Source organism: Abramis brama (assembly GCF_963993115.1).
Source record: "Abramis brama genome assembly, chromosome: 3".
NCBI classification, from domain to species: Eukaryota; Metazoa; Chordata; class Actinopteri; order Cypriniformes; family Leuciscidae; genus Abramis; species Abramis brama.
This window is the reverse complement of record NC_139965.1, coordinates 21,786,386-21,813,877: the sequence shown is the minus strand read 5'-3', so window position 1 is coordinate 21,813,877 and position 27,492 is coordinate 21,786,386. Positions and strand designations below refer to the sequence as shown.

The following is a 27,492-nucleotide window of genomic DNA, read 5'->3' as shown; positions in this document are numbered from 1 at the left end:
ACATGACACACACAGTGTCTTTTGTTAAAGCGGTTTCCAGAATCATATTTATGCCAAGGGTGTCTCATCGTTCATATTTATAAGAAAAGAGCCTTTTTACAGCTTACAGGATATGGACAAATCAAAACTACTCTTACAGCTGCTGTAGGAAAATGAAGATGGAATGTGGATCTGTGTGCACGTGTTGTGGTGACAGACAATAAACCAGCATTACAGAACTCCTACCCCTTTCACAGGGCATGAATAAGGATATAATCTGATAAAAGTTTTTTTTGGTGATTCCGTGATGCTGTCTCTATGGACGTGAACTCTGATAGCCCTCATGATCAAGGTCAAAGAGAGGCTACAGACTGAATACTGCTCACTCATGATCACCACAGCATAAAGACAAACAGATAAACAGCTGCCAAAGAAAGTGAGAGAGAGAGAGAGTGAGAGAGAGAGAGAGAGAGAGAGAGAGAGAGAGAGAGAGAGAGAGAGAGAGAGAGAGAGAGAGAGAAACTAAATTAAACTTAGGGTCAGGTTGGTGCTTGTTATCCCAGCGGAATTTACCAAATCCTATTTACCTTACTAAATGACAAACAAATTGGCATTTGTAAATGGTCGACAACACATTGTGCTTTCCGGTAAAAAGGTGATGAGGGTTGAGATGGAGGTTGCTAAAGAGGCAAGACCGGTAAATCAACCTTTCTGTCAAGCCTTTAAGTAGAAATTCACAGAGGGAGGAGGAGAATGAGAAAATAAGCTAAGAAAAATAGAGAAAAAAGAAACAGGGGGTGGGAAGAGAGAAAAAAAAAAGGAGTAAAAGGGAAAATAATACCAGTCTCTTTTCTGTACCCCCGTTACCCAGGCTCTCCCGTGAGGGCATAGCCCCTGCCGCGGGGCTGATCTAAAATGGTACAGGGTAAGCGGCTCAGACTTTGGATCCTGCCTGACTCCCTGACTGGACCAAAGCCAAGGTTACCAGAGGGTCAGCTCCCCCTCTCTCTGTCCCGATTCCAGCATGTATAACATGCATAACACAGAGACTTGCTGCTTTACCATACAAACCCTCCTCGACCTGCCAATCCTAACTGAGCCCGTGAGAGACGGAGAGGGAAAAAGAGCGAGACAGATAGCACGTCAGGCTTATCGTCCGCTGGCTCCGAGGGAATGCAAGCAGGGTCGCCCGGAGGCCACTCGACTGGCCCACCCCCTACTCGCTCACTCTCCCTCTCCCTTGGACGGAAAGACAGGCGGAAGGCTGGAGAAAGTGATTACACCTGGTCTAGTTCTGGCTGTTAACTAGAGGAAGGTCAGCCAGCGTGCGCCAGGGCCAGAATGAGTTCACTGTCCAAAACATCACATTCATGTATCTTCCCACTCGCTCCCACATTCTCTTTCCTCATCACTTAGAGTTGTCAGCTGTGTGCTCTACATAATACAATGGGTGAAGTTTGCAGCAAACATGCATAAAAACATTATAATGACTACGCATGACAATATTGCTGAGTAGTATTATATATATATGAAAGTAGTGTTAAAAAATTATGATTCTATGTGCATCTGAACAAAAAAAAAGTATTTTCCAGGAGAGCACGGGTTTCGTTCTGTAGATCAAATATGTATAAGTGTTCCATAATGGGATGACATTAAAAATGCGTATGTTTCTTGAGAGGTTAATCATGCGCAAGTCACTTTGGATTAAAGCATCTGTTAAAAAAAGTGTAAAAAGATACATTTAAAAAACTAAAGCATAATCTATACACAAAATAATAGTTTTTAAAACTCAATATTTTAAGAAAACCAAATGACAAGCAACTTATTTTAGTGCCTCTAATATACTATGTTGATCAGGGTTGAGTACAATTCAGAAGTTAAGAATTCTAAGAAATGTAACAGGTAATTCATTATGGGAAATATAGAAACTGAATGGAACATTCTATAGATGGTATTTCAAACATCCATCCATTCATCCATAGAAAAACACACAACTTCTGAAGCAGGGGAAGCTGCAGGGAACAACCAATCCTTACGTTTTTTTGCTCCTTAACACAATATCACAATAACAATCGATAATAAAAATAGAAAAAAAATCATCAATAAAAACAAACATACCTGTCCTATATCCTATTACCCTGATATTGTGCTCTCCAATTATTGCCTCCTTTACAAACAGAGGTCAAAGCTACCTAATAAATCTATGACAAACCCTTTTTTCTTGGAAGTGTGTAACCTCCAGACCAGCAATGTGACACTATGTAAGAGTATTCTTCTTTCTCCTCTATTTCTCTCTCCCAAGGTCACAGGTTTTGGTAATCAAAGGCCACACCAGAATGTCAAGCTGTACTAAGCACTGTCTGCTAAGCACTTTGAGATTGCCATGCATGCATTTGTAACATCCAGATTGGACTATTGTAATTCTTTATATATTGGTGCCTCTCAGAAATGCATCACTCGTTTACAATTAGTCCAAAATGCAGCTGCACGCCTCCTCAAAGGGAAGCGTAAATTTGAACACATTACACCAGTTCTGATCTCGCTTCACTGGCTACCGGTTAAATTTAGAATTGATTTTAAAGTTTTGTTATTTGTTTTTAAGTCATTGCAGAACCAGTCTCCACAGTACTTATCTGAATTGCTTCATCCAATCACACAGTCAAGATCAGTCAGATCATCGGGGGACTCTAACTTACTATCTGTCCCTCGAACCAGACTAAAAAATAAGGGTGATCGTGCTTTTGCAGCCTTTGGACCCAAGCTATGGAATAGCTTACCGGCTCACATCGGATCTGCCCAAACTTTGTCAATTTTTAAATCTACTTTGAAAATGCATTTCTTTTCAATAGCTTTTAATATATCTTGATGTGTGTGTCTTCTGTTTTCTGTGTCTTATGTTTATATTGTATTTGTTATCGTACAGTATATCTTTTGGCCTTGTTAAGCACTTTGGTCAACGCCAGTTGTTTTTAAATGTGCTATACAAATAAAATTGTATTGTATTGTACTAAAATCTACAGAACAAGAAAATTAAATAGCGTGACAAGCAGAATATATAAATCAGTTTTTAAACAAAGGAACAAAGCACAAGAACATTAAATCCATCCAAACCGATTAAAACAGTGTTCCTACAGTGTAAGTTACCAGAACCAAGGGTCAGAACTGAGGGAAAACCACAAATATGTGGGTCCCATAAATGACCCCTATATCAGCACACACACAAAAACAAAAACATTCTATTCTACACATTTGAAAAGTGGTGAAGCTCCAGTCCTGCAGCTGGACAACGGGAAGCCCTGTTTTGAACTGGAGCGGTTTCCAAGCATTTTAAGAAAAAGTTTAACTTAAAGGGATAGTTCACACAAAAATGGAAATCCTGTCATCATTTACTCACCCTCATGTTGTTCCAAACATGGAACACAGTAACGTTAGAAGATATTTCAGGTGTTTATGTCCCTATAATGAAAGTCAATGGGGTCAAAAACATTCATGTTCCTAAAAAGACAAACGTACTATGAAACTAATCCACACGACTCAACTGGTATATTCTTTTGAAGCAACACGATCATTTGGCATGATGAACAGATTGATATTTAAGTCTTTTTTACTCTTAGATTGAATAAAAGCATTGATCAATGCACACAACACAACTTCAAAAAATGTCAAATATCATTGGTTCTTGCACATCACAAGGCCAAACATCTTGACATTTGTGTTGCCATATTTGATGCAGTCTGCATATGCATGTTGATTAATTTTTGGTTTTGATTTGAAAGTAAATAAAGGCTTAAATTCTGATTTGTTCATCATACAAAGTGATCATGTAACTTCAGATACACCAGTTGTATGGATTCATTTCACAGTACCTTGATGTCCTGTTTGGACCGTCGAGCAATCTGGATACTTTTGACTTTCATAATATGCCGAAACATATTTTCTTTTGTGTTCCACAGAAGAAGAAAAAAATCATACATATTTGGAATGATGTAGGTAAGGGAATGATGAAATAACTTTCATTTTTGGATGAACTATCCTTAAGGATTCGAGAGAGAAAGAAAGAAAAGGGTAAGCTGGAGAAGCAAGAATCAGTTGACAGTTTGTGTTCATGCTGGAGTGAGAGAGAAGATGCATATCAGTGCCATCCTCATAGGGCTGAATGGGACCCTGTCGCAAAGAGAGATGTCAACCCCCTGCTCGGAGAATATCTGCTCCCTCACTGACTCCATACAAGCAGGGCAGCTCATCCGTCTGACCCCTGGAGACCTATGACAGCGCCTCAAACAGGCCTTTCACTGACACACACCAGCACACCATTGAGAAAGAGCAGGGGGGATGGCTTTAAGCGTGACACACTCACTGGGCATTGAGAGGAAGCAAATGGGGGACGATTAAACTGTGACACCTGTCACTGGCTTGTTTAGGGAGACTATGGAGAAATGGTCTGAGGAGAGCACTGCCTGTGTCGTTTCCTTTTCTTTCTCCTTCCTACATTTCCACTCCTTCTCATTCATTTTCACATATTTTCCATAAGCAAAGGCAGGAAAATCTGGGAGAGCTGGTTTGCTTGTACAATCGAGATTGTGTGACAGTCTTGGTTCTTTCAAACTTTCTATCTCTCCCTAAAGGAACCACAAAAAAGCAGATCTGTGGGAGGCTGTAGCTGAACAGGGTTAGGAGAAGAGCACGGCCCATATGGTTTCATCCTCAATCTCTCTTCTTTCCTGCGCACCTTCACTGCCTGACCTCAGCTACTGAACCAGGCAGGTTAAGGTTCAGGGAGACTGTGGTTGACAGAGAGGCTCCATTAAAAACACAAACACACACTCTGGTTCATCCTACTGACATCACTAAAAGAGAATGTGGGACAAAGGTGGTCTTAAACTCACCAATCCTCCAAAGGTGGAAAATAACCTTACAGATCAGGTCCATGGTCATTGAACTGCCAGTGGATGACAAGAAACTGACTGGAATTCTTATTAACTGTGAAATAGAATGTCCTTAAGGAACAGATCATTTTTTTAAATCTTAATTTAAGCATTTTTGGCTCTTTTGTTTGTGGAGACAGGGTAGGAAATTGGATTTGCATCATCCACATGAGCACCATGGCTTACTGTGTCTTTCAGAGCTCAAAATATAAGGACAATTTAAAGGAAAAGTTCACCCCAAAAAAGAAAAGGGAAGTTCTGTTGTCATTTACTCACCCTTATGTTGTTCTAAACCTGTATGACTTTCTTCTCTGGAACACAAAATAAGATACTGTATATTTATATATATTTTAAAATGTTGTTGTCTATATAATGGGTCCAATATTGTTATTTTTCATTTTTGGGTGAACTCTCTCTCTAAATACAAAAATGTATGCAACCAGAACAGTGTTGACTGTAGTGATAGATTGTATAAGAGAAGAAGGTGGCATAACAGCTGCAATCCCACAGAGAGCAGAAGGATATTTTACTGCAGTGATTCACTCTACAAAAGACATATGCTTGACAGGGAAATACCAAACGGCAATTTTGGAAACGGCTGGAAATCCCACATCTAGATAGAGTTCGGTTTCGATTTTCAAAGTAACCTTTATATGCACCATATGCTCACTCATCTATTAGCCAGAGTTTCCACTTTCTCAATAATGATCACATTGTGTCTCATCATTAATCAATGTTTAATGGTAGTTTGCTTTCGTTTTGACTTTTAAAAGTGCAAGGTCTTAGCCTTTCAGTTTTACTCAAATAGAAACTGTTAATAGAAAGTGATGTTATGTATAAATCCATTTTCCCCCAAAGCCTGCATGTTGGCACATGTTAGGCAACTGTCTGAAACAAATGATACATTAATACTGCAAGTATTCCTTGAATGGGACACTCCCGTTAGTCATTTCTCTGAACCGGTGAACTTCCTCCTATACCACAAACAATATGAAGATTAATTATAGTGTCACAAATCAGAAAAAAATTACAAGAGTTAAAAATAATAATAATAATAATAAACTACAATAGGGTACATCCACTACTGTTCAAAAGTTGAGTCAGAATGATTTATTTTGTTAATCATTCAATTAATTAATTTTATTGTTAATTTAATTGATCAAAAGTGACAGTAAATACTTTAAAATTGTTCCAAGAAAAGTCTGTTCTATTGAACTCTCTAATCAAAGAATCCTAAAATGTAATCACAGTTTCCACAAAAATATTAAACACAACTGTTTTCAACATTTATATCAATAAGAAATGTTTCTTGAGCACCAAATCAGCACATTAGAGTGATTTTTAAAGGATCATACGACACTGAAGACTGGAGTAATGGCATCTAAAAACTGAACCATGCCATCACAGGAATAAATTACATTAAAATATATTAAAATAGAAAACAGTTATTTAAAAATTATAATAATATTTCACAATATTAGTGTTTTTACCTACCCAAAACTTCTGAAGTGATTCTATAATTGGAGATGCATTTTGCATTTTGTATTAGAGATACATTTTCAGCTATATAAGACACTTTTTACAGCAAATATTATATTGTTATGGCCTGTAACATCTTGTGATCCATGACTATATGTGACCCAGGATCACAAAACCAACAATAGTATCACAATAGCCAACAATACATTGTATGGGTCAAAATTATAGATTTTTCTTTTATGCTAAAAATACTTCTTTCTGTTTATGTACTTGTATATATACTGGGTTACTCTGCAGCGGTTGGCATCCTGCTCTGTCTAAAATAGTCAGAATATAGGCATACCGTAGTGTTTCAGGATAAACCAAAAACGCGATTTGGAAGATGAATTTGTTATATACATTTTGGAAAAAACAAACAAACAAAAAAAACAAGTTACATAGTGTACCTTTAAAGAAAAGAAAAAAATGTATACCATCAAATCACCTACACAGGTAAGAACTACAGATTGACGTTTGAGAAGAACAAAATATCTCATTTTGTTACAAGAAGTCTTTATAACTGAAGGAACATTCTCCAGATTCCCTGACTCTCTAGAGAAGGTTGCTGACTGAGATTTGGGAGCAAGCAGCAAATTTTCTTAAACCGCAGTGAACTCCTTTCGGGGTGGAGGGGGTGGTGGTGTTCAAATTTCTGGCTCGCCAACATGTCCCCGCCTTGCACCCTGTTGCCGGAACAACATTTTTTCACTATGGGTCACTAGCGGACTCTGAGTTTGTTTAGCGATTACCAAACACACACATAAAAATATAAAGTAATATAAACAGACTCCAAAATAACCCTGAGAGTATTAAATCATCAGATGGTGCCAGAACATTATGCGGATTACATTTCAATCATTCGTTTCTGTGCAAGCATCAAACCACACTTAAACCAACATAACCAACTTTGACAGCAGAACAGAGTTATCACAATCACGAGAGAAAAGTGATGTCAGAGACAAAGAAATAGAGGTAAAAGAAATCAGACACAGCTGCAGTTGGCTAGCTAGAATTGAATGGACACTAAGAAGGTGCCCATATGGTTCAGAAGGATGCAAGCATAAGCCTCTAGTGGTGTCACTGCTGTTAGGCTTTCACCGCCAAGGACTAGGAGAAAGGAATGGAAGGGGTTAGAGAGGGGAAATGCATTTTACATTGAATCCTTTTAACAACGTTCCAGGAATACTAGGATAATGCCTGTGGACAGGCCACAGGAATGCTTAGCAGCCTCATGGTTCCTAAATTCACGGGACCAGGAAAATGTTTCCCCGCCCCCTCTGCACTTCTATGCAGTGCCCTAGAATGAATCATGAAGTGTGGGGAGGAGAGACACCACAGCAGGGGATGTATATAATGTCTCTCATACCTTCAACCATCACCATCTATGACACAAATGGAGGCTTTTATGCACCTGTACCAGAGCACCACATTACTTTGAGCCCTGCAGGTTTGTGCACCAATCATAACTGAAATGAGAATGGTTTTAAAAATTCAAATTCAATAAGTGAATTTGTAATAAATATAAATGCAAAATCACAATATCAAATTTGAATGTAAAATAGAATCAAAATGAACTGAAATTCAACAAATGTTTTACTAGAAAAGCATTTTTAAAAGGCAATATTTGAATGTTATCATGACAAAGTCTTGTTTGAAAGATTTGTAAAATAAAAAAAAAGATTGAAAAAAAAAATCCTTTAAGTTTGAAGGTTATACAGACAGAAAAAATGACAAACAGATGAATAAATAAATGAGACAGACAGATAAGAGACAAAAACCATATGCAGTTAACCATCAAATTAGTCAAATCTAGTCAAACTCTACTTAGACCACCCCTTCATACACTAAAAACCGTTCCGCCATCAGGGCCTCCGCATTAACCAAAGCCTGGCTGCAGGCTCTTTCCACCCCCACCCCTTAGAACTCAGAGGAATTTGGGAAGGCAGAAGATCCAGCGCAAGAGTTGAGGCATGCGGCAGCCCCGAGAACGTGCACTGCTGGGGGGCCAGCTTCGCCACAGAGGCCAGCAGGCCTCCCACACCAAGGCCAGCCAAGGGTTCCCATCACCACAAACCTTCACTAATCTGCTATAAGACTCCTAAATATAGAACTGCAGCATGGAGCATACCATTTATCATAATGTCTCCTTCTGATTCCTCAGTCTAATTTTTATCTGTTGCTTTTTTCTTGGAAAATCTTGGAAAACCTGCTAAAAAGACTGGAAGGCAAGTCAAACACAGGAAGGTTTTTATCTGTCTTTAGTATTTTCTTTCACCTCTATATGCTTCACTTTTTGAAATGTCAAATTACAGGAAGGCCACTTAAACACAGTGTTTGAGATTGACAATTGATTGTGTCTGAAGTCCAGTTCTTATGTCATATCTTACGCAATTACATCATATCCATCCTATCCTTACATGTCATCCTTCATGTGTTTTTGCTATATGTACATTCATTTAGCATATAACAGATGAACCCACTCTGAAAATTCAGCCATGACACCATAAAATTCCAGGTAACTCTGCTTCATAACCAAACACAACCGTATTTCGCACTCCAAACAGCACTGTCAACCATATCTCCCTGCTATATGAATGTGGCTGAAGAGTAAAGATTAATGTAATAATGAATGAGGACGTCTGAGAATTAAGTCGTTCGTCACGTCATCCTCCATCCATCCTCTTATTACTCTCTGTCTAAAGCACTTTGAAGCATAATTTGGATGTCCTTTTCTTTTTGTATTCTTGTCTTTTCAGATAGGAGAGTGAATCCAGGTTCCAGCCTTTCACCAAAACCCCTCCCAGAGCTTCCGGACCTTTTCGTTGTCTATCTCCAGAAGGATTGACCCGCAGCCCCATCCCAGGACCCGGGAGACCGGGACACAAACGGGCCCTTCAGGTTGATTTATCGGGCGTATTCAGGGCCAGGCACGCAGAGGGACAGAACAGTTCTGACGTCTCTGATCACCAGAACAACCCCTTTAAAAAGCCACCTCTTGAGAGAAGTCTGCACCTCTAACCGACTTCGGATGCTATTGAAATTATAATAACAATAACAGTATTAATAATGAAAGATATCTTTGTAGAGAGTCATGCATCATGACAGCTCAAAAGCAAAACATGACATTAAAAAAAGCAAAATGGCTATTTTGTTCATTCTTTTCTTCAGCATCCTCTTTTCTCCTCTCTTAAAAAACAAAACAAAGCAAAACCACACAAGCGCCTTCATGGTGAAGTCAGGTTTAAAAAACTAAAAAAAAAACTAAATGGAAAACAAGTGGCACTGCATCATGATGGCAGGCGGGACAAAACGGAATTGTTTTAGTGGAAGAAAGAGCTATCTGTCACTGTCTGTCAGCTCATTCATCCAGTACTCCCTGAGCATCCAGCCCATCCGTCATCCCCTCTCAGTCCCTGACACCCGCCCAGGTTGGCCACTTCGGCAACAAGGGAGGGGGTCCCAAATATGGACCCTTATAACCCCACTGTTATTGTTTCCCTCTAGATCTCGGAATTGACAAACACACATACGCTACATACTTCTTACCAGCCGCTTTTTTTTCTTTTTTTTACTTTCATTTGACGTGTCCCAAAAAAAAAAAAAACTGTACTTATGTTTAATACAACTGATGCATGACCTGATACAATATATACATTTTGTCTTTTGAGGTTGAGGTTTTTGCCAATTTTATTTTATTTTTAGAAAATGTAATGCAAAAAGATCAAATAGATATAATTCAATTGGATTGAAATTGAACTTGCATCTACCACATGAGCATCACTTACTAGAGTGGGGGAGAAAACTAATTCATCGATGCATTGTGATTCTTTCTTTAACAATTGTGAATCAATTTACAAAATGTAAGAATTGATTTAGCTAACTTCAGTTAGATGTACAAACACTAACTCAATCGCTTAGCTGTTGTTTGCAGTATGCAAGACATGCAAGACCTGCCACACTGGACTGTACAGGAAAGCCACAATGTTGCAAAAGAACAACCTTCAACAAAGAATATTCCAAGCTTTTGTTTGTAGCTTTTTCATGCTGAATTTAAAGAGTCACTTAATATATGTTATATAATGTATAAGAAAATCTATTTAAATGCAGCTTCAACGGGTTCTACACGACCCCAGCCGAGGAATAAGGGCCTTGTCTAGCAAAATGATCAGTCATTTTCAAAAAAATAAATAAAACTGTATATACTTTTTAACCACAAATGCTCGTCTTCCACTAGCTCAGCGATGCACGTCCACAACTTCACGCATTACGTAGGAACAATTACGCGTGACATAGGCGGAAAAGGTAAAAACAATTTCTCCACCAAATTCAAAATTGTCCGACATCGTTGTTTCATCAGCGTTTGACTTAGTCTTTGCATGTTCGCTTTGTAAACACTGGGTCAAGTACTTCCGCCTACTTCACGCGTGAAGTTTTCAACATGACTACGTAATGAGTGAAGCCGTGGACGTGCATTGCAGAGCTAGTGCAAGACGAGCATTTGTGGTTAAAAAGTTTTTTTTTTTAAATAATAGAAAATGACAGATCGTTTTGCTAGATAATACCCTTATTCCTCAACTGGGATCGTGTAGAGCCCTTTGAAGATGCATTGAAACTGCGATTTGGACCTTCAACCCTTTGGTCCCCGTTGAAGTCCACTATATGGAGAAAAATCTTACAATGTTTTCCTTCAAAAACTTAATTTCTTTTTGACTGAAGAAAGAAAGACATGAACATCTTGGATGACATGAGGGTGAGTAAATTATCAGGAAATTTTAATTCTGGAGTAAACTAATCCGTTAAATGCATCATGACTCCCTGAATCAGAATTGAATTGTGAGGTGCTTACAAATAGTCTCAACATAGGGTACATATCTGAACTTAAAGTATGCATGTTAACTGCTAGGCTACGGCTCTGACAACATAATACTGAACGTTCAAATGAACTGCAGTAACAAAATCGATTCTGTGCAACCAAAGTACTATCAAAATGTCCTCTAAACAAAAATAATATGGATAAAAGAATAATGCCTTGGAGTGTTGTCTTCTGATTGCAAAATCACCTTGATGATGATCTCAGTGTGTTTCAGTTTTTGTTTTTCAAGCCAGAGCAATGGTACAGGCCAACGTTTTCTATCAGCGGCTCCAGCTCCGCAATGTTCAAGTGTGCAGAGGTGCAAGTAGGATAAGATGACTCAAAAAGAACCATCTAAAAAAATCTTACCTTAAACCGAACAGAAGGGGGTCTTGAGGCCACCTCTGTACCACATTGGTAAATACAAAACCACCCAAAGGTGAATATCAGACCGGGCCTTGAGACCAAAGATATGAATACAAACACACACAGACTCACACATTGGAGGAAACCTTCAAACAAAACTAAGGCTAGCGTGGAGGTTTAGGGGGTTGGGTTTGACAGTAAAGGGGAAAATAAGAGAAAGAAGGGGGGGGATGTTGAGGGGTAAACAGGGGAAAACAGAAGAAAGGGGAAAGAAGAATGAAAGAAAAGAAAAAGGAGTGGAAAAAAACAAAGACTTACTTGTCTCAAGTCGATGAAGGCGAGCAGCAGAGTGTCCCCCTGGAAGCCAGGCACCGGGCCGGCCCTGGCAAACCCTGTGGGAAAGAGAGAGGGATAAAGAGAGCAGGGAATTCGCCATGGAGCGGGAGATTGGCAGACGGATGACAGCCGGGACAAGGGGAGGACAGGGGGAGGTTCAGTGGGGGCGGGGGAGGTGAAATGGAAGGGGGCTTTGAAGGTTTTGGGGGTGCTGGCAGAGGGGGTGGAGGGTTCGTTTGGTGGTTCAGAGCGGAGTCATGTCTCTCGGTCTGCCACCGGCTTTGTGCGGCCCATTCGGTGGAAAAAATCATCATCAAACTCTCATTAATTCTCCCCAACGTTGATCTGACAAGCCAGATAGAGGGACTGTGTGGGGATGAGGGGCAGCCTTTACCCCGTAACCTGAGGCCTGACGGCGATTCCCATGAGGCCACTCTCCCAGACCAGTGGCGTGGTACTTAGCGAAGGGGCCGACAACACTTGTGAAAAGCCAATGGGCTGGGGGTGTGTGGGGAGTGCAAGAGTTGTAGAGGTTTCTGAGGGCCATTGGACCTTTCTGTGCCTTTGGACGGGAACCCGTAAACAAGCGGCTTCACCATTCTGAAAAACGGAACATTTGACACGCGGAGACAAAACAAGCCGGGGCCAGAAGAAATCCCTTTCACCTCGTGATGCTGCGTGCCTTTCTTGCCTCTCACGCAAATTACACGCCTGCCATCTTTATTTCTGACCCCCGCAAACGCTGAGCCAGCGACTGCTTACCCTCGCGCTTTTGTTGCTGCGTCTCAGCCCGAGACTATGTCGATTTTGCGAACTTCCCCATTCGCCTTTTTACAGAAGAGAGACCTGCGGCAAAGACGGCATGGTTTACGTGACGCGTGTCAGAGCACATCTCATCAAGATTCAAGAACAGGGACCTCTAGGCTTTCACCTAACTGCCACATTCCAGTATAAAGCCCTGTTACTGACTACACTAAGAAACCTCCCAAAGGATAAGCAAGGAAATGCTGTCAAGACCTTTATGCTCCCCAAAACCAGCTGAACTGAACAGGAAGCAACTCTTGACGCCCTCTCCCTTTGAATGTCCAATCGCTCGCTCCTGGTGTTGTACAGGTCAAAGAGGCGCAGCAAACACGAGAGAGGCCAATGTCAGTTTAACAGAGCCTCTTGTGGGCTCGAGATAATAATGCAGTGGTATGATGACTGATAACATTTAATTAGGAAAAGTGATTAGGAAGCATTCTAGTATATAATATGACTGATTATTATTATTATATATTATTATTATAATAATATGACTGAATGTCCAGTTGTACCTGAAAGTACCCAAATGGCCAATTTTACCCCAAAATACCTAATCATGAAATAACAGATTACGAAACGCAGTAACACATTACAATAAAGTTCAATTTCTTAGAAGCATTAGGTATCATGAACTAATAATGAATACACTGTAAACAATTATTGTTGATTTAACTTAAAGTAAGTTACCTGGTTGCCTTAAAATATTGAGTTCATTGAAATAAAATATTTGAGTAAATACAATGAAGGAAATTGGTTTAATTAATAGAAACTCAAAATATGATGCCATGAACCACATTAATTATCTAAGTTGATTTGACAAAAGATAAAAAGTTGTGATAACAAATCATGAAAATATTTTTTTTACAGTGTACACTATTGTTATTTTTAAACCCTACTATAGTTAAATTAAAACCTTAAAGTACCTTAAGGAAAAATATTATTACTCTAAAGGTTCTTATGTGCATGTTTTAGGGGTACAAAGTTGTCCCTTTTAGGGTACTGCCCCAGTGACGAGCTGTTGTACAATTTTTGCAAATTTTTTATGACAGTGAAACCATCAAGATGCTTGTCCACCCCTTCAACACTACACATCATGACTATGTTATGACCTTCTTTCTAAAGCTATTTCCAGACTTCAATACATTCAAAACGCAGCAGCCAGAGTACTCACCTGCAATCCACAGTTTACCCATATTCAATATTACACGTTAAAAACAAATTTGGGACTGCTAATGATCAAGCTTTATGCAAAGAAATATATTTTCCAACCCTTCTGAAACTCTCCAAACTGAACCTCATTGTTTCCTCTCTTCATCGTGCCTTCATATCTCCCTCCCTCTCTATCCCACAGCGCAGACACTTCCAAACTGTTGATAGATTGAACCACAGACACATCATCTGTGCATTCAAGTGGTTACATCTTTAAGAAGTTATTTTAGTTTTCCATTTTGTCCTAAGACCCAACCTTCAAACTTCCAAAAAATGTAAACACCTCATTCACCAAGTCTCAAACGGAATGAGTGTATGAGTATGGGGGGGTTGACTTTATTATTACTCGAATGACATTTTGATTAAAAAGCTCAGTTTTGTGGTTTGAGGCATACAAATAAACAGGGGGTCTCTAAAAATGAAAGTAATCACTGGTAATCACAGGCTGCTTGGTAAACCAAAGCAAACCACAAGAAAAAGGTGTCATACAGTGTAACTGATGTGACCGTTATATGACTGGGGTTATTTTCTCTCCCTCTCTGTGACCTATGTGCGATAGCGTGCTCTGGCTGAGGATCAAGGGAAATCCATTAACCATACGGGGTTAGGTGCTCAAAGGCAGTTTTAGCTGTGGTCACACGCAAAGCCGTGAGGAGAGATGAGCCAAGCGACAAATCTCAGATGCTAGCAAAAAATGCATACCCTTCTCTTTTCACCTTTTCCTCTAACTTTCAGCTTAGTCTTTCAGAAAGTCACATGGGTGTCAAATAAGAAGTTAGTTACAGCAAACACAGCATTGTGGCTTGATTAAACGTCTCCAGTAGGATTCGGGAAATTTTAAATTGGGCCACACCAGGATGAAGTACAATCATGCAATCAGGTTTAAGGAGGATTATGAATATGTCACTGAGCTTTTACTTAAACTTACTCTCACACTCTTTGACGTCCACGTTGAACTGCTGCAGGGCTCCCATAGACACTTGCCTGACATCAGCCTCCAACAGCAGCTGCAGCAGAGAGGTGGAAAGGTGTTTACAGGCTGACATACATGCCGTCTGAGCCACCTTCCCCTAGAGAAAGAAGGACAGATGAGAGAGAAAAACAAAGAAATGTCAGGTTCACAAACTGAGTATCTTTCACACAGTATAACCCTCTCCAATAGGTGGTAAAACTATGGACATTTATTTGAATTGTTTACGTTTCTCTCCTCCCTGTCCCTGTCCAACTGAATATCATAAGATAATCCTTTCATTCACTCGATAGTCAGAATCTGCTGCATTCTGGTCTCTAATGTAGTCTCCATGAGCACACACAAGAAATACTGGTAACCCTTCCTTTTACAGTCCCCTAATTACTAGGTATTTACCTGGTAAATATATGGTAAGTTATAGTTGGTTATTGGTAATTACCACAGGTAACAAGAATGTAAATGCAGAGAAACTACAAACTAATTACTAGGTATTTACCTGGTAAGCATATGGTAAATTATAGTATTTTAGTGTGCAATTACTTAAGGTGATTAGTATGTAATTACAGAGAAACTACCAGGGAAAAAAACACCACTGTTAAATATCAACTCAACAAAGTACTGTGTACTTGTTACCTGTTTAGGTTGGTAATAACTCAGATTTAATTGTGTACTTCCTCAGAATGTAGGCAGCCAATTTTTAGAAACACCTCCAGTATTACCCATCAATTCAAGTTAGGTTTGTAGTTATCCTAGGGTTATGTTGGTAACAGTCTATGTTTATTTATTACTATCTTGAAATTAAGATGGTAGTTTCCAATAAATTACTTTGTCTTACATAGTTGTTGTTCATTGCTACACCCATTTATAGAGGGTTTATCAAATAATTTACCTTACACTTACCTGGTAACTACCCCGCAGGAACAGTTTTCCCTAATGTCATGGCACATCTTAAATACTGGGTATGTTTTTGCAGATGTTTTTACAATTTACTCGGTAAGTAAAGTGTAACTGTACTGTAAAATGAAGCCTTGTTTATTTCCATGGTATTACCGGAAATGTACCATATAATCTGATCATTCCCTTTTCCATAGTCACACTTTTTTTTTACCTCGTATGTCCTGCAACGTTACCAAGGAAAACATGACAATTTACTCGGTAAGTAAAGTGCAACTGTACTGTAAAAGGAAGCCTTGTTTATTTCCATGGTATTACCGGAATTGTACCATATAACCTGATCATTCCCTTTTCCATAGTCACACTTTTTTACCTTGTATGTCCTGCAACGTTACCAAGGAAAACATGACAATTTACTCGGTAAGTAAAGTGCAACTGTACTGTAAAAGGAAGCCTTTTTATTTCCATGGAATTACTGGGATCTTACCCTATAATCTGTAATAGCTACGTAACTGTAGCTATTACAGATTATTGGGTAAAATCCCAGTAATTCCATGGAAATAAAAAGGCTTCCTTTTATAGTACAGTTGCACTTTACTTACTGAGAATGTTCAACGTGATCTCATGAGAATACGTGTGTATTTTTACGTAATAATTCTACTGTACATTTACTTACGTTTTATACACACAGAAACGTATAATACTGACGTATTTACAGCACTAAAATGTAAAATGTTTACTAATTAACAGCACAAAAACGATTAGCCTACATGCAGTTAAACAAGAATACACTTTAAAACCTTAAAAATACCTTATTTAATCGTTTAACCATTTTAATATTTAGTTTATTTACAGTGAGACACAAAATGCGTTTTCTCCAATAGAACAATAATACACCAACATAAATTCACAAAATACATCAATTTTATTATACTTGATATAATCCAAATCTTTAGAATCCATACGTTTGCAAGAAAGAGATCCAAATTCAGCCCTTTATCCAGTGAGTGATCTTCATCTCCATTTCACAGGCTATCACAGCAGCGCAGTCCGTAACTGTCAGACTTCAAATTCAAAAATTGCGCCCTCAAGAAGCGTTACGACATGTTTTACGGCAGTGATATCAAACGCTCATTGGCTCTCACCTGTTCGTCCATGTTCGTCACAGATTGCAACATGCCGTATTTCAGTCGGTAAACTACATTTGAAATGGAGAAGCGCGCGCGCATTCACACAGAGGGAAGCCGGATTAACATTTTCATGGATTAATAACTTAAATTCTGCTCTGTGCCTCATTCAAAACTATTATATACTGAGAGAGAGGACTGTGACTGCAACACATCGTCATGTGAACGACTTTTGGTACCGGCTTTGACATTTTCGCAATAAATAAATTATTGTGATTACACGTAGCCTATGTTGTTTTTCTTCATAATTGTAGCCTATGTAGTTTTCTATCTTTGAAAATTACGTATTAATACTACTTATTAATGAGACCAGGCTGGAATGCAGTAGCAAAGGATGTGGTAAGAGTCTGGTAATACAATAGAAATAAACAAGGCTTCCTTTTACAGTACAGTTGCACTTTACTTACTGAGTAAATTGTCATGTTTTCCTTGGTAACGTTGCAGGACATACGAGGTAAAAAAATGTGACTATGGAAAAGGGAATGATCAGGTTATATGGTACAATTCCGGTAATACCATGGAAATAAACAAGGCTTCCTTTTACAGTACAGTTACACTTTACTTACCGAGTAAATTGTCATGTTTTCTTTGGTAACGTTGCAGGACATACGAGGTAAAAAATGTGACTATGGAAAAGGGAATGATCAGATTATATGGTAAGATCCCAGTAATTCCATGGAAATAAACAAGGCTTCATTTTACAGTACAGTTACACTTTACTTACTGAGTAAATTGTCATGTTTTCCTTGGTAACGTTGCAGGACATACGAGGTAAAAAAGTGTGACTATATGGAAAAGGGAATGATCAGGTTATATGGTACAATTCCGGTAATACCATGGAAATAAACAAGGCTTCATTTTACAGTACAGTTGCACTTTACTTACCGAGTAAATTGTAAAAACATACCCAGTATTTAAGATGTGCCATGACATTAGGGAAAACTGTTCCTGCGGGGTAGTTACCAGGTAAGTGTAAGGTAAATTATTTGATAAACCCTCTATAAATGGGTGTAGCAATGAACAACAACTATGTAAGACAAGGTAATTTATTGGAAACTACCGTCTTAATTTCAAGATAGTAATAAATAAACATAGACTGTTACCAACATAACCCTAGGATAACTACACACCTAACTTGAATTGATGGGTAATACTGGAGGTGTTTCTAAAAATTGGCTGCCTACATTCTGAGGAAGTACACAATTAAATCTGAGTTATTACCAACCTAAACAGGTAACAAGTACACAGTACTTTGCTGAGTTGATATTTAACAGTGGTGTTTTTTTCCCTGGTAGTTTCTCTGTAATTGCATACTACTCACCTTAAGTAATTACACACTAAAATACTATCATTTACCATATGCTTACCAGGTAAATACTTAGTAATTAGTTTGTAGTTTCTCTGCATTTACATACTTGTTACCTGTGGTAATTACTAATAACCAACTATAACTTACCATATATTTACCCAGTAAATACTTAGTAATTAGTTTGTAGTTTCTCTGCATTTACATACTTGTTACCTGTGGTAATTACCAATAAACAACTATAACTTACCATATATTTACCAGGTAAATACCTAGTAATTAGGGGACTGTAAAAGGAAGGGTTACCGAAATACTTTTCATATTGTATTTACAACCACAAGAGTCAATGCTTACATGCAATCTCACAAACATAAAGAGGGGAGCTTAGCAGCACTATGGTGCATATTTATGCCGGGAGAACCACAGTGCTGTTTAAACATCAACACACGTTCACCGTCACACACGCTGATACACACATAATTCAAGCTCCAAGCCGAAAACCTCAAATATGCCCTTGTCTGCCGTCCAGCGCCTTCCTGACAATCAGGCTAATACTTTAGGGGAGATCCAAAGCTATTAATATGACACTAAACCTGAAAGAAAACAGCAGACTGGAGGGCCAAGAGTCTATGTGGGATTTTTATCTGATGGGGTCAAAAAATAAAAACAAAACACCATTATACAAGAGGACTTCCTGCACATTGGAAACACTCGGGCAATAAATCTAGCAAAATGAAGGATGAATACACAGTAAATCCATATAAGAGAGAATGAGAGGTCTTTTTTATCCCTTTTCTGTCCATGTGTGATGGGTAGAGAATGGAAGGAAAAACAGAAAGCAAGACAATGCCCTCTTTGCTTCAGTCATCTCATCCTTTCCTCTTCTTCTGTCCCTCTCCATCTCACATGGAAATTCCACTGTAGACATTTCTTAAATTAGAAGCTACTAGCATTAACTAACTAACTAACTAATTCTCAGGTTCGCTCTCTGACAGCTTAAAAGCCTTAAGGACTGTGGTGGGGACAAATAAAAATAAATAAATAAAATAATATATAACCTAGACCACTTCTCAACTAACTGCACTTTTCTAAACCACATCTATCCAACTATTCCAAGGTTGTTCATTACATTAACTATGGACACGTTTCACTAAGTGACATGTTTTGCACTTGTGCTATCCATCTTTTTACAAAATGAATGGCACTTCGCTATATATTAAGATTTCTAATGCAATGAACTTCATAGAGTTTTAAGAGTGTCTTAAGTTTCTAAATACTTTTCAGGGTCACTGTATGTTGTGAGCACAAGATCTAACTGCAGCAGCACAGCCCCGACATAAGGTTGTTCTTACAGAATCAGAGGGCAAGGACTGGGGAGGGTTGGCGTCACCACAACATCAGCTGGCCATATGGCTGTGAACTTCACTTCAGCTTCTTTGTACACAGTCATGTAAAGTATAAAGTACACACACATGCACCTGACCGACAAAGACCTGAATGGTTCAGGTCAGGTGGGGTCAACAGGAAAAGCTCCCCTCCTCTCTCACTCCAAAAAGAGGATGGAGGCGTGTGATTGTGTCCTGTGTGGGGTCAGGCCCCATGTGAAATTGCTATAATCCATCTCCACCAGCTTCTGAAATACCTATGGCCTATGTGTTAATCTACATTTGGCATGGATATAATGAGTAGAAAACTGTTTTGTGTGTTCAACGTGACACTTAACATATAACGTATACAACTACACATATGCACACACATTGCAGTCATATTCAGTCAGCCACTAATCAGGCTGAAGCACTAACTAGGTGATTATAGATGATTAGAGTGCATGCACTGCACTGCAGTGATTAAAAAATAAACACACTTGTTTTCCGGACTCCTGTCTCTGTATGTTTAATAGCCATAATAAATCACAGAGGCCAAAGGAGTAAGGGTTGTTTCTGTTCCTCATGGTGGAATGAAGACACACACGGGTACCTGTCTCCTACTGGGGACATTCTCATCACTCACGAGTCATTTGGTCTGATTGGAGTAAGGCGTTTGTAAATGTGGTGAGCAAGAGTCATATGCAAGGATTGCACAATCTGGGCAGGGGTGAATAGATTCTCTATATCCTTATATTGATATATCTGTATTCATTTATACGTGCATTCATATTTTCTGCTGCTTAATTGAAGAAGCATAAAACTTTTGAAACCCACATTCATACTGGACAAAAGCAAAGAAACCATGTGAGAGAGACTGAAATTGATTGATTTATAATTCAGTTTTTATCCAAAGCAACTTATAACACTATATTATACAAGAAAACAAGTGTGCTACTACACCAAATTTCAACTTAGAACTCCAAAGCACGTGCAGAACACTCAGTGGAAACACTCACAAGAGACCAAGCCAAATATGCAAAATATTTGCTTTTAATGACCCTTCAGGATCAATTAACCAATCAAAATATGAGAAGAATGATATATTGGGAAGAAGAATAGATTAAACTTGGTTAAGGTAAAATGACAAAATTATTTGGCAAGAAAGGCAATCTCCAGCATATCATGGAATATGGGTATTATAGTATTATGCAAAAAAATGCATAGAAAAACAAAAAGCCCACAAGAAATACAGAATACATTGACTAAAATGTAATCAGTTATTAATATTTTGTTGGTTCTTTTTTTTTTTTTCATTACAGCAGCCATTCTCCTGGGTATTGACTTTGCACATCTGTCATGCTTAACTTCTTTACAATCCTCCTTAAATTCTTCTCAAAGTTAAGCTTCATTGGAAGAACTGCATGACTTATCACAATTCAAGGTTTATAATTTCCCAAAGGTTTTCAATGGCTTTAAGGTCAGGGGACTGAGGAGGCCACTTGAAGACTTAAAAATGCTGAGCATGAACACTTATTGCGCGCAACTTTGTTGCATTCATGGTGCGTTTGGGAGGGTTATGTTAGAAAATACATATTTGCTCTCCAAACAGATCCTCCATACTTGGCTACATAGTGTTCAGCAGGATTCCCAAGTATCAGTCCATTTTCAAAGAGCCAGCAACTTCAAACACCTGCTGAAGACATGGGTCCCCAATACTATTATGTTTCCCCTGCCGTGCACCACGCATGCTTTTAATATTAAAACACTCCAGTCATCTCCTATGAAAAAACCTGACAGCATACAATGCTAAGTTGTTACATTTTTACTTGTCAGACTGCAGAACATGGCTCCAATCTTCCATACTCCAATCTTTATGTTCTTTGGCAAATATAAGGTGTTCTTTTTGTTTGCAGTTAATAAAACTAATAAATGCTTTCTTTACTGTTATACAACCTCTCAATCCAGCCTCTTGTAGCTTTTGGTTTACAGTTCAAGATGAAATTGGAGGTTTCTCACAATTGTACGTTTTATCCAGATCTTTAGAAGCTGTTTTGAGGTGGTCCCACATTCAGGTGATTTTCATCCTTCTGTAAAAATGCTCACCAGCCACAACACTTTACATTCTGCATGGTAGTGGTCTCACTGTGCTTTGAAATAATTCTGTTGACATGGTGACCATTCACTAGCCTAGAAATCCAGACCTAAATCTGAAAGATTAATTGTCTGGCATTGACTAATGAAAATCAGCCAGCTCGAGGGACGGCACCAAGCATGCATTTGACAATCTCACTGCACGCAATTGGATAACACTACGACCAATCTCAACAAGCCCCATACGCTTAGCTATCAGCGGATCTAACTGGTAGATTAGACTCTTGCCGTATCCAGTCGGCAAAACAGCAAAAACGCCCTTCTTGCAAAGGAACGATTTGAGCGCCATCTTCTGTTCCTCTTTTAGATAAAAAGCCAAGTCTAACTCGTTCATTGTAGCGGTAAAAGCCGTTTCAAACAACTGGTGTTCATCCATAGCCATCTTGCAATGTTCACTAATAACTTCGACGTCACAGCGCTGTCATCATCTTTAGCTCGCCTCTGGCCCGCCTATATCAGATAACCTGATGTGATTGGTGCAGCTCGGATAAAAGGGCATATTTAATGAGCATCATTACTTGACGCCAGAGTAAACTCGCTGAGCAAATTCAACTTGTGCTCTCGCGAGAACTCTGGATTTCCAGGGTAACCATTCACATCCAGCACGAGCAATATCTAAAAACAATTGACCAAATGTAACTATTTTAACAATTTCCTCCTTGGTTGCAGAGGAAAGCTCCTTCCATTTGGCCATTTTCACTAAAACCCACAAAATCAATACATGTATGGTTGAATCCCGGCTACATGTATAAATCTGAACAGATTAGCTACTTTCAACACTTAAACGTTAGAGCCTTCGTTCAAAGATATGTGTTTAGGGCCTGATTTAAACAGTTCTGCTTCGTGTGGCACACCCCTCTCACAGTAGCACATTTGTTTTACAGTTCAGGGCAGGGGGATGTTAACAATTAGCTCAGGGGCTCAAAGGAGGGAGCGAAAATCAAAAAAAGGAAAGAAAGTAGGAAAGGGTGCAATGAGTGAACAGTTAGAGGCCACTTGCACTCCTCCTCTCCAGTCTCCAGTTAATTAAACAAAGGCTCATCAAAGCCCTCATTAAAAAATACTCAACAGCAATTGGCTGTCAAAATAAACAGAACACACGGTACAGTGAGACAGAAAGAGAAACAATAATAAAGCAAGAAACAGAGATAAAGAGGAGGGGGAATACAAGAACAAGGGGTTCTGGACACTGGGCCAAGGTTAGATTTCTTAATAACAATAATAATATGTTTGAAACGTCACAACACTTCTACAAACGGCCCCAACACGCACCACATGCGGAGGACCCCTGAGAAAACTCAGCATGGAGTGTGTAGGCTCTCTCAATGCACTCATATTTCAAACACGCCGGCTTATTTATGCAACACACACCGATCCCTGTTTGCAAAAACAACGAATGTACACTCACGACATCCTAACGAGAAGCAGAGATTATCGCTCGAGGAAAACCGATGCCTGTCTGCGCTGATTACACTCTGGTCAGAGGAAGGGTGATAATATGTGTTGGACTTCCCGACACCATGCTGCACTGTTCCAGCATTTCACAAACACAAAGGGAAAACAAAGACAGCAGGCCAATGAGTTTGGAGCTCAAATCAGGCTTCAAGTAAATAATGACAAATAGTGTTCGCCTTACAAGGTGCTTGATGAGATTGATATGGAAGGCCTTTCTGTTACCTCAGGGTTTCCACAGCTACATTACAGAGGGCCAGGAAGCATATAAAAAAATCCAACAAACATTTTAACACATTGCTTTGGAAATGAATAAAAGAGCTGTTGTAAAGGTTTTAATAAAAGCCAGTTAAAATTTTCTGAAAATCAGAGGATACTGTGTGTGATAAAAATACTAACAGCAGTTGTGGCTCCCACTTTTTAGAAGGCTTTTCAAAGATTACCTGCTTGATTAAAATCCCTCATTCACACTAGACGTTCAAGTATATTTATGCAAATTTTGGAATATAGCATTAAAATGCTGGAACACTAAATGATAAATACTTTTCCAAAATTTGCATTAAAAATTATTTGAGGAGGATAAATGTTTTATTCAGTATAAAGACATGAGATTTTGTTTACTTGAACAGATGAGATGGAAAGGCTGCTTTATATGGATTGTTTTTGCAGTTTTTAAAATGAAAGGTATAATTTAATTGAATTTAATTCAGAATGAAACTTAGATGGAAAAACACGTGATGATAGTGATATGCAGCAACAAAGAAATCATACACTAATGTTCAAAAGTTTGTGGTCGGTAAGATTTTTTTTTTAATTATGTTTCTGAGAGAAGTCTCTTATGCTCATTTATTTGATCTATTTATTTTACACAGTAAAAACTGTTATATTATTAAATATTGTTGCAATTTAAAATAACTGTTTTCTGTTTCAATATATTTATAAATGTAATTTAATCCTGTTATGGCAAAGCTGATTTTCAGCAGCCATTACTTGTCTTCAGTGTCACACAATCCTTCAGAAATCAGTCTAATAGGTTGTGCTAAAGAAATATTCCTTATTGTAATCATTAATGATTTTGATAACAGTTGTGCTGCTTAATGTTGTGTGGAAACCGTGATACATTTTTCAGGATTCTTTAATAAATAGAAAGTTCCAAAGAACAGCATTTATTTGAAATAAAAATATTTTGTTACATTATAAATGTCTTTACTGTCAAAAACAAAATCGTACTGACCCCAAACTTTTTAACGCTAGTGTAAGTCACTGACATTTAATGTCGGTGATTTAAGGCAACACGAGCAACGGCAACAATTGATGATATGATGAAGCTGTACAGAGTTCAGCTTCATTCAAATGTACAGCAAAGTAAGCACGACTAAAAATGGGAGAGCTTGATGCTTTCAAACAGCAAAAATCAAGACTTTGAAACAAATCCACTTCCAAATTAAACAAACAAAGCCAATTTTACTAGCAGATAGGGTGGACGTCTATGTTATGGCTGCATCAGACACTACAAGATAAAGCTCCTCATATGAGCTGCCACATTTTCAGAGCATTTTGCCAACATCAACTCAATAATGACAAGTTAATGCAACAGAGACACAATGAATATTAAGCTTGCACACAAAGGTTTTATGGATCAGATAGCAAATACACTCAAAATGTCTGGCGGAGACTGTCAGTCTATGAACAGACCACCATGTAGAAACAGAATGTTATGGCAAATAGGTGGCTCCACAATCCAAAAGTGCCCTGCCAGTCATTCAGTTCCATCAAGAAAAACTGTAAATTGCCATCATATGATGCTTTAAGTTGTCGGTTCACAGTTTTATACAAACATCTACTGTCGCACTTTAAGAGGATTGTTTACTTTGCATATAAATCTACTTAAGGTAACGTTATCGGTGCAAGGCACACACAAATCTCACCAATTATTATCTGAATTTTATGGTAAAAGTCTACAAACAAATACCAAGAACCTAAGGGACAAAAAAAACACTACTGTCACAGCTTCAGACACCTCATTTGTGTTCCATAACAAGCATTAAAAATGCATCCAAACAGCTATGAGTAGGTCAGATGAACACCAGGCAGCATGCGGAAGTACTGTGACGAGAAATGGCCAAGGTTATAGCTGAAGTTAGACCACACTGCAAACATACTCACCGGTAGTGTGGCGTGCTCTATAGAATTGCCCTACAGAAGATAGATAAAGACAAAATTTAGGTCAAAGGTCGAGTTTATGACTCCCCCGGGTTCAAATGTGAAGTCGGTCAACCACACTCTCCCGTATCAACTTGGCCGAACAGTTTACGATCAACACTGAAAGTCCCTCTGAGTGTCAAAGATGGTTTGTGGTCGGGTGAGAGAGGCCGAGCAAGCGAGTGTGACTGATGGGACTGTGGCTTTGGAGTCATTATCAGAGTTTTTGGCTATGAAGTTGATGGCAGGGTCGCTTCCACACACACACAAACGGTCAGTTCTTGACCTTTCCTGAAAACCATCAGGAGTGTGAACTGGGGACATGGTGAGGTTGCGCAGATGGGGCTGAGTGAATCAGGATGCACTATGTTCACATGTAGAGCTGGAATGTGCAAACACAATAATATAAGCAGGATCGCTTGACTGTACATCTGTGGTTCGCTGTTATGCGTGTATGTGTAGATGGAGAAAGTGAGACATTCAGCCTGACCGTAACCTGACCTGGGGTCGTACAAACATTGCCCCCTGTTGGTGAAATTCAGCCAACAATGTGAGCGCTGTTTTACAGTGGGCTGAAAGGGTCATACTTCTCTCTTACTGAAAGCTTAGAAAAAGGGCAATCAGGAATTTAAGAGATTACAGGAGCGCAGGAAGCAGCATTACCGCCACCAGCCCTGGATCAGAGACAATCCCAGCCAGTCATGCCGACACGGAAAGGTGTTTGGTTGAGGCCCGTAGGAGGGAAAGCTCTTAAATACTTTGATTGTCAGAAATCCCTCATGACAGGGGTCAGGACCGGGCTGTGCCAGTGCTAAACTTCCTTCACTAAAGCTGAGACCTAAGGTCACGCCACACAATCTCTTTAACTCCATGTCAGCTGAGCCACACATACGCTTGCAAGCCCAGAACACTCCAATTCTCTTACTTGCTACGACCCTACTTAGCTTTCTGTTGAAGTTCAAGTGCACTGTGAGGAAAATCTTCTTTAAAGTGATGGAGTCAAATAGGGGAGACAACTACAAGCTCAGTCAGAAAACGCTGGGTACAGGGATGGATTATGGCCCAGGCCAATAGAGCCTTAAATTATTATTAATTTATTTATGCATCTAAAATTGATGTAAATAAGCAACAGAGAATCGCAGTGCGTGTCTGAGAGATTGAAAAAAGAAATTGCCTTGCTGCCACAGAAATAAGTGAAATTCCAAGTTGCAACTGCAGAATGTAAAGCCACTATTAAAAGATTCAATAACATCTTAACCCTCTGAAAACTTCTTTAAGTTCTTGTATTGCAGTGTTTACAAAAAGCTTGTGCTGTATCTTTTTCAAGGTAAGGTGAGTTTAAGATGGTGCCCAGGATCCTCACAGAACCATAATCTCTCCTTGGCTGGGTACAAATAATATGCAATTAAAAAGCATTCATGTAATCTATGTCCAAAAAAATGTGTATGTGGACGAAATACTCACGGGCAGGTGAGTGAACACTGCAAAGGTGCTACAGAGGAAAGCAATGAGGTCACTCAGGTAGTCACTGGCCTGTCCACCTCCCTGTACTGCCGTCCAATCATAATCAGCCAGCTGCAAAAACTGGTCAATCTTTTGATTCAGGTTAGTGTAGATCTCCTCTTCAGCAGCATGCCTTGCATCCTATACAAAGAGAAGCAAAGAATGAAGAAAGAAAGAACTAAACAGGCACAACATGCATGTTAAAAATACTAAATAATAATTCATTCAATCAATGGGGAGAAGGGAATGACACCACAAGCTGCAGGTTTCTACCTTGAAGGTTGAGGTTCCATAGAGTTTGGTGGCATTAATGGTGTCAGGAGGCACATTGGTTATGTTGGAGATGAACCCTTCTAGGTAGTGACAGGACTGCTCCAGGTGAGTGGTGTTGACGATGATCTGAACCAACTTTGGGAATCAAATGTGATTCAAATTAGGACTAATCAATTTTTGACTAATACAGCACAATTA

At 39.0% G+C, this 27,492-nt stretch overlaps 1 protein-coding gene across 4 annotated transcripts in view; it reads right to left on the bottom strand.

The window, feature by feature from the left end:
* Nucleotides 1–27,492, bottom strand: part of exoc6b (exocyst complex component 6B) — a 98,315-nt gene that overhangs the window by 14,495 nt on the left and 56,328 nt on the right. For 2 of the 4 annotated variants that reach the window (XM_084109060.1, XM_084109061.1), the window contains exons 17-21: nt 27,295–27,429; nt 26,983–27,162; nt 25,483–25,512; nt 14,918–15,059; nt 11,959–12,032 (exon numbers count right to left, since the gene is read on the bottom strand). In XM_084109060.1, coding sequence (XP_083965186.1) covers nt 11,959–12,032; nt 14,918–15,059; nt 25,483–25,512; nt 26,983–27,162; nt 27,295–27,429 — 561 coding nt within the window. The remainder of the gene's footprint in view (nt 1–11,958; nt 12,033–14,917; nt 15,060–25,482; nt 25,513–26,982; nt 27,163–27,294; nt 27,430–27,492) is intronic. The other 2 variants (XM_084109062.1, XM_084109063.1) reach the window with 1 other exon arrangement.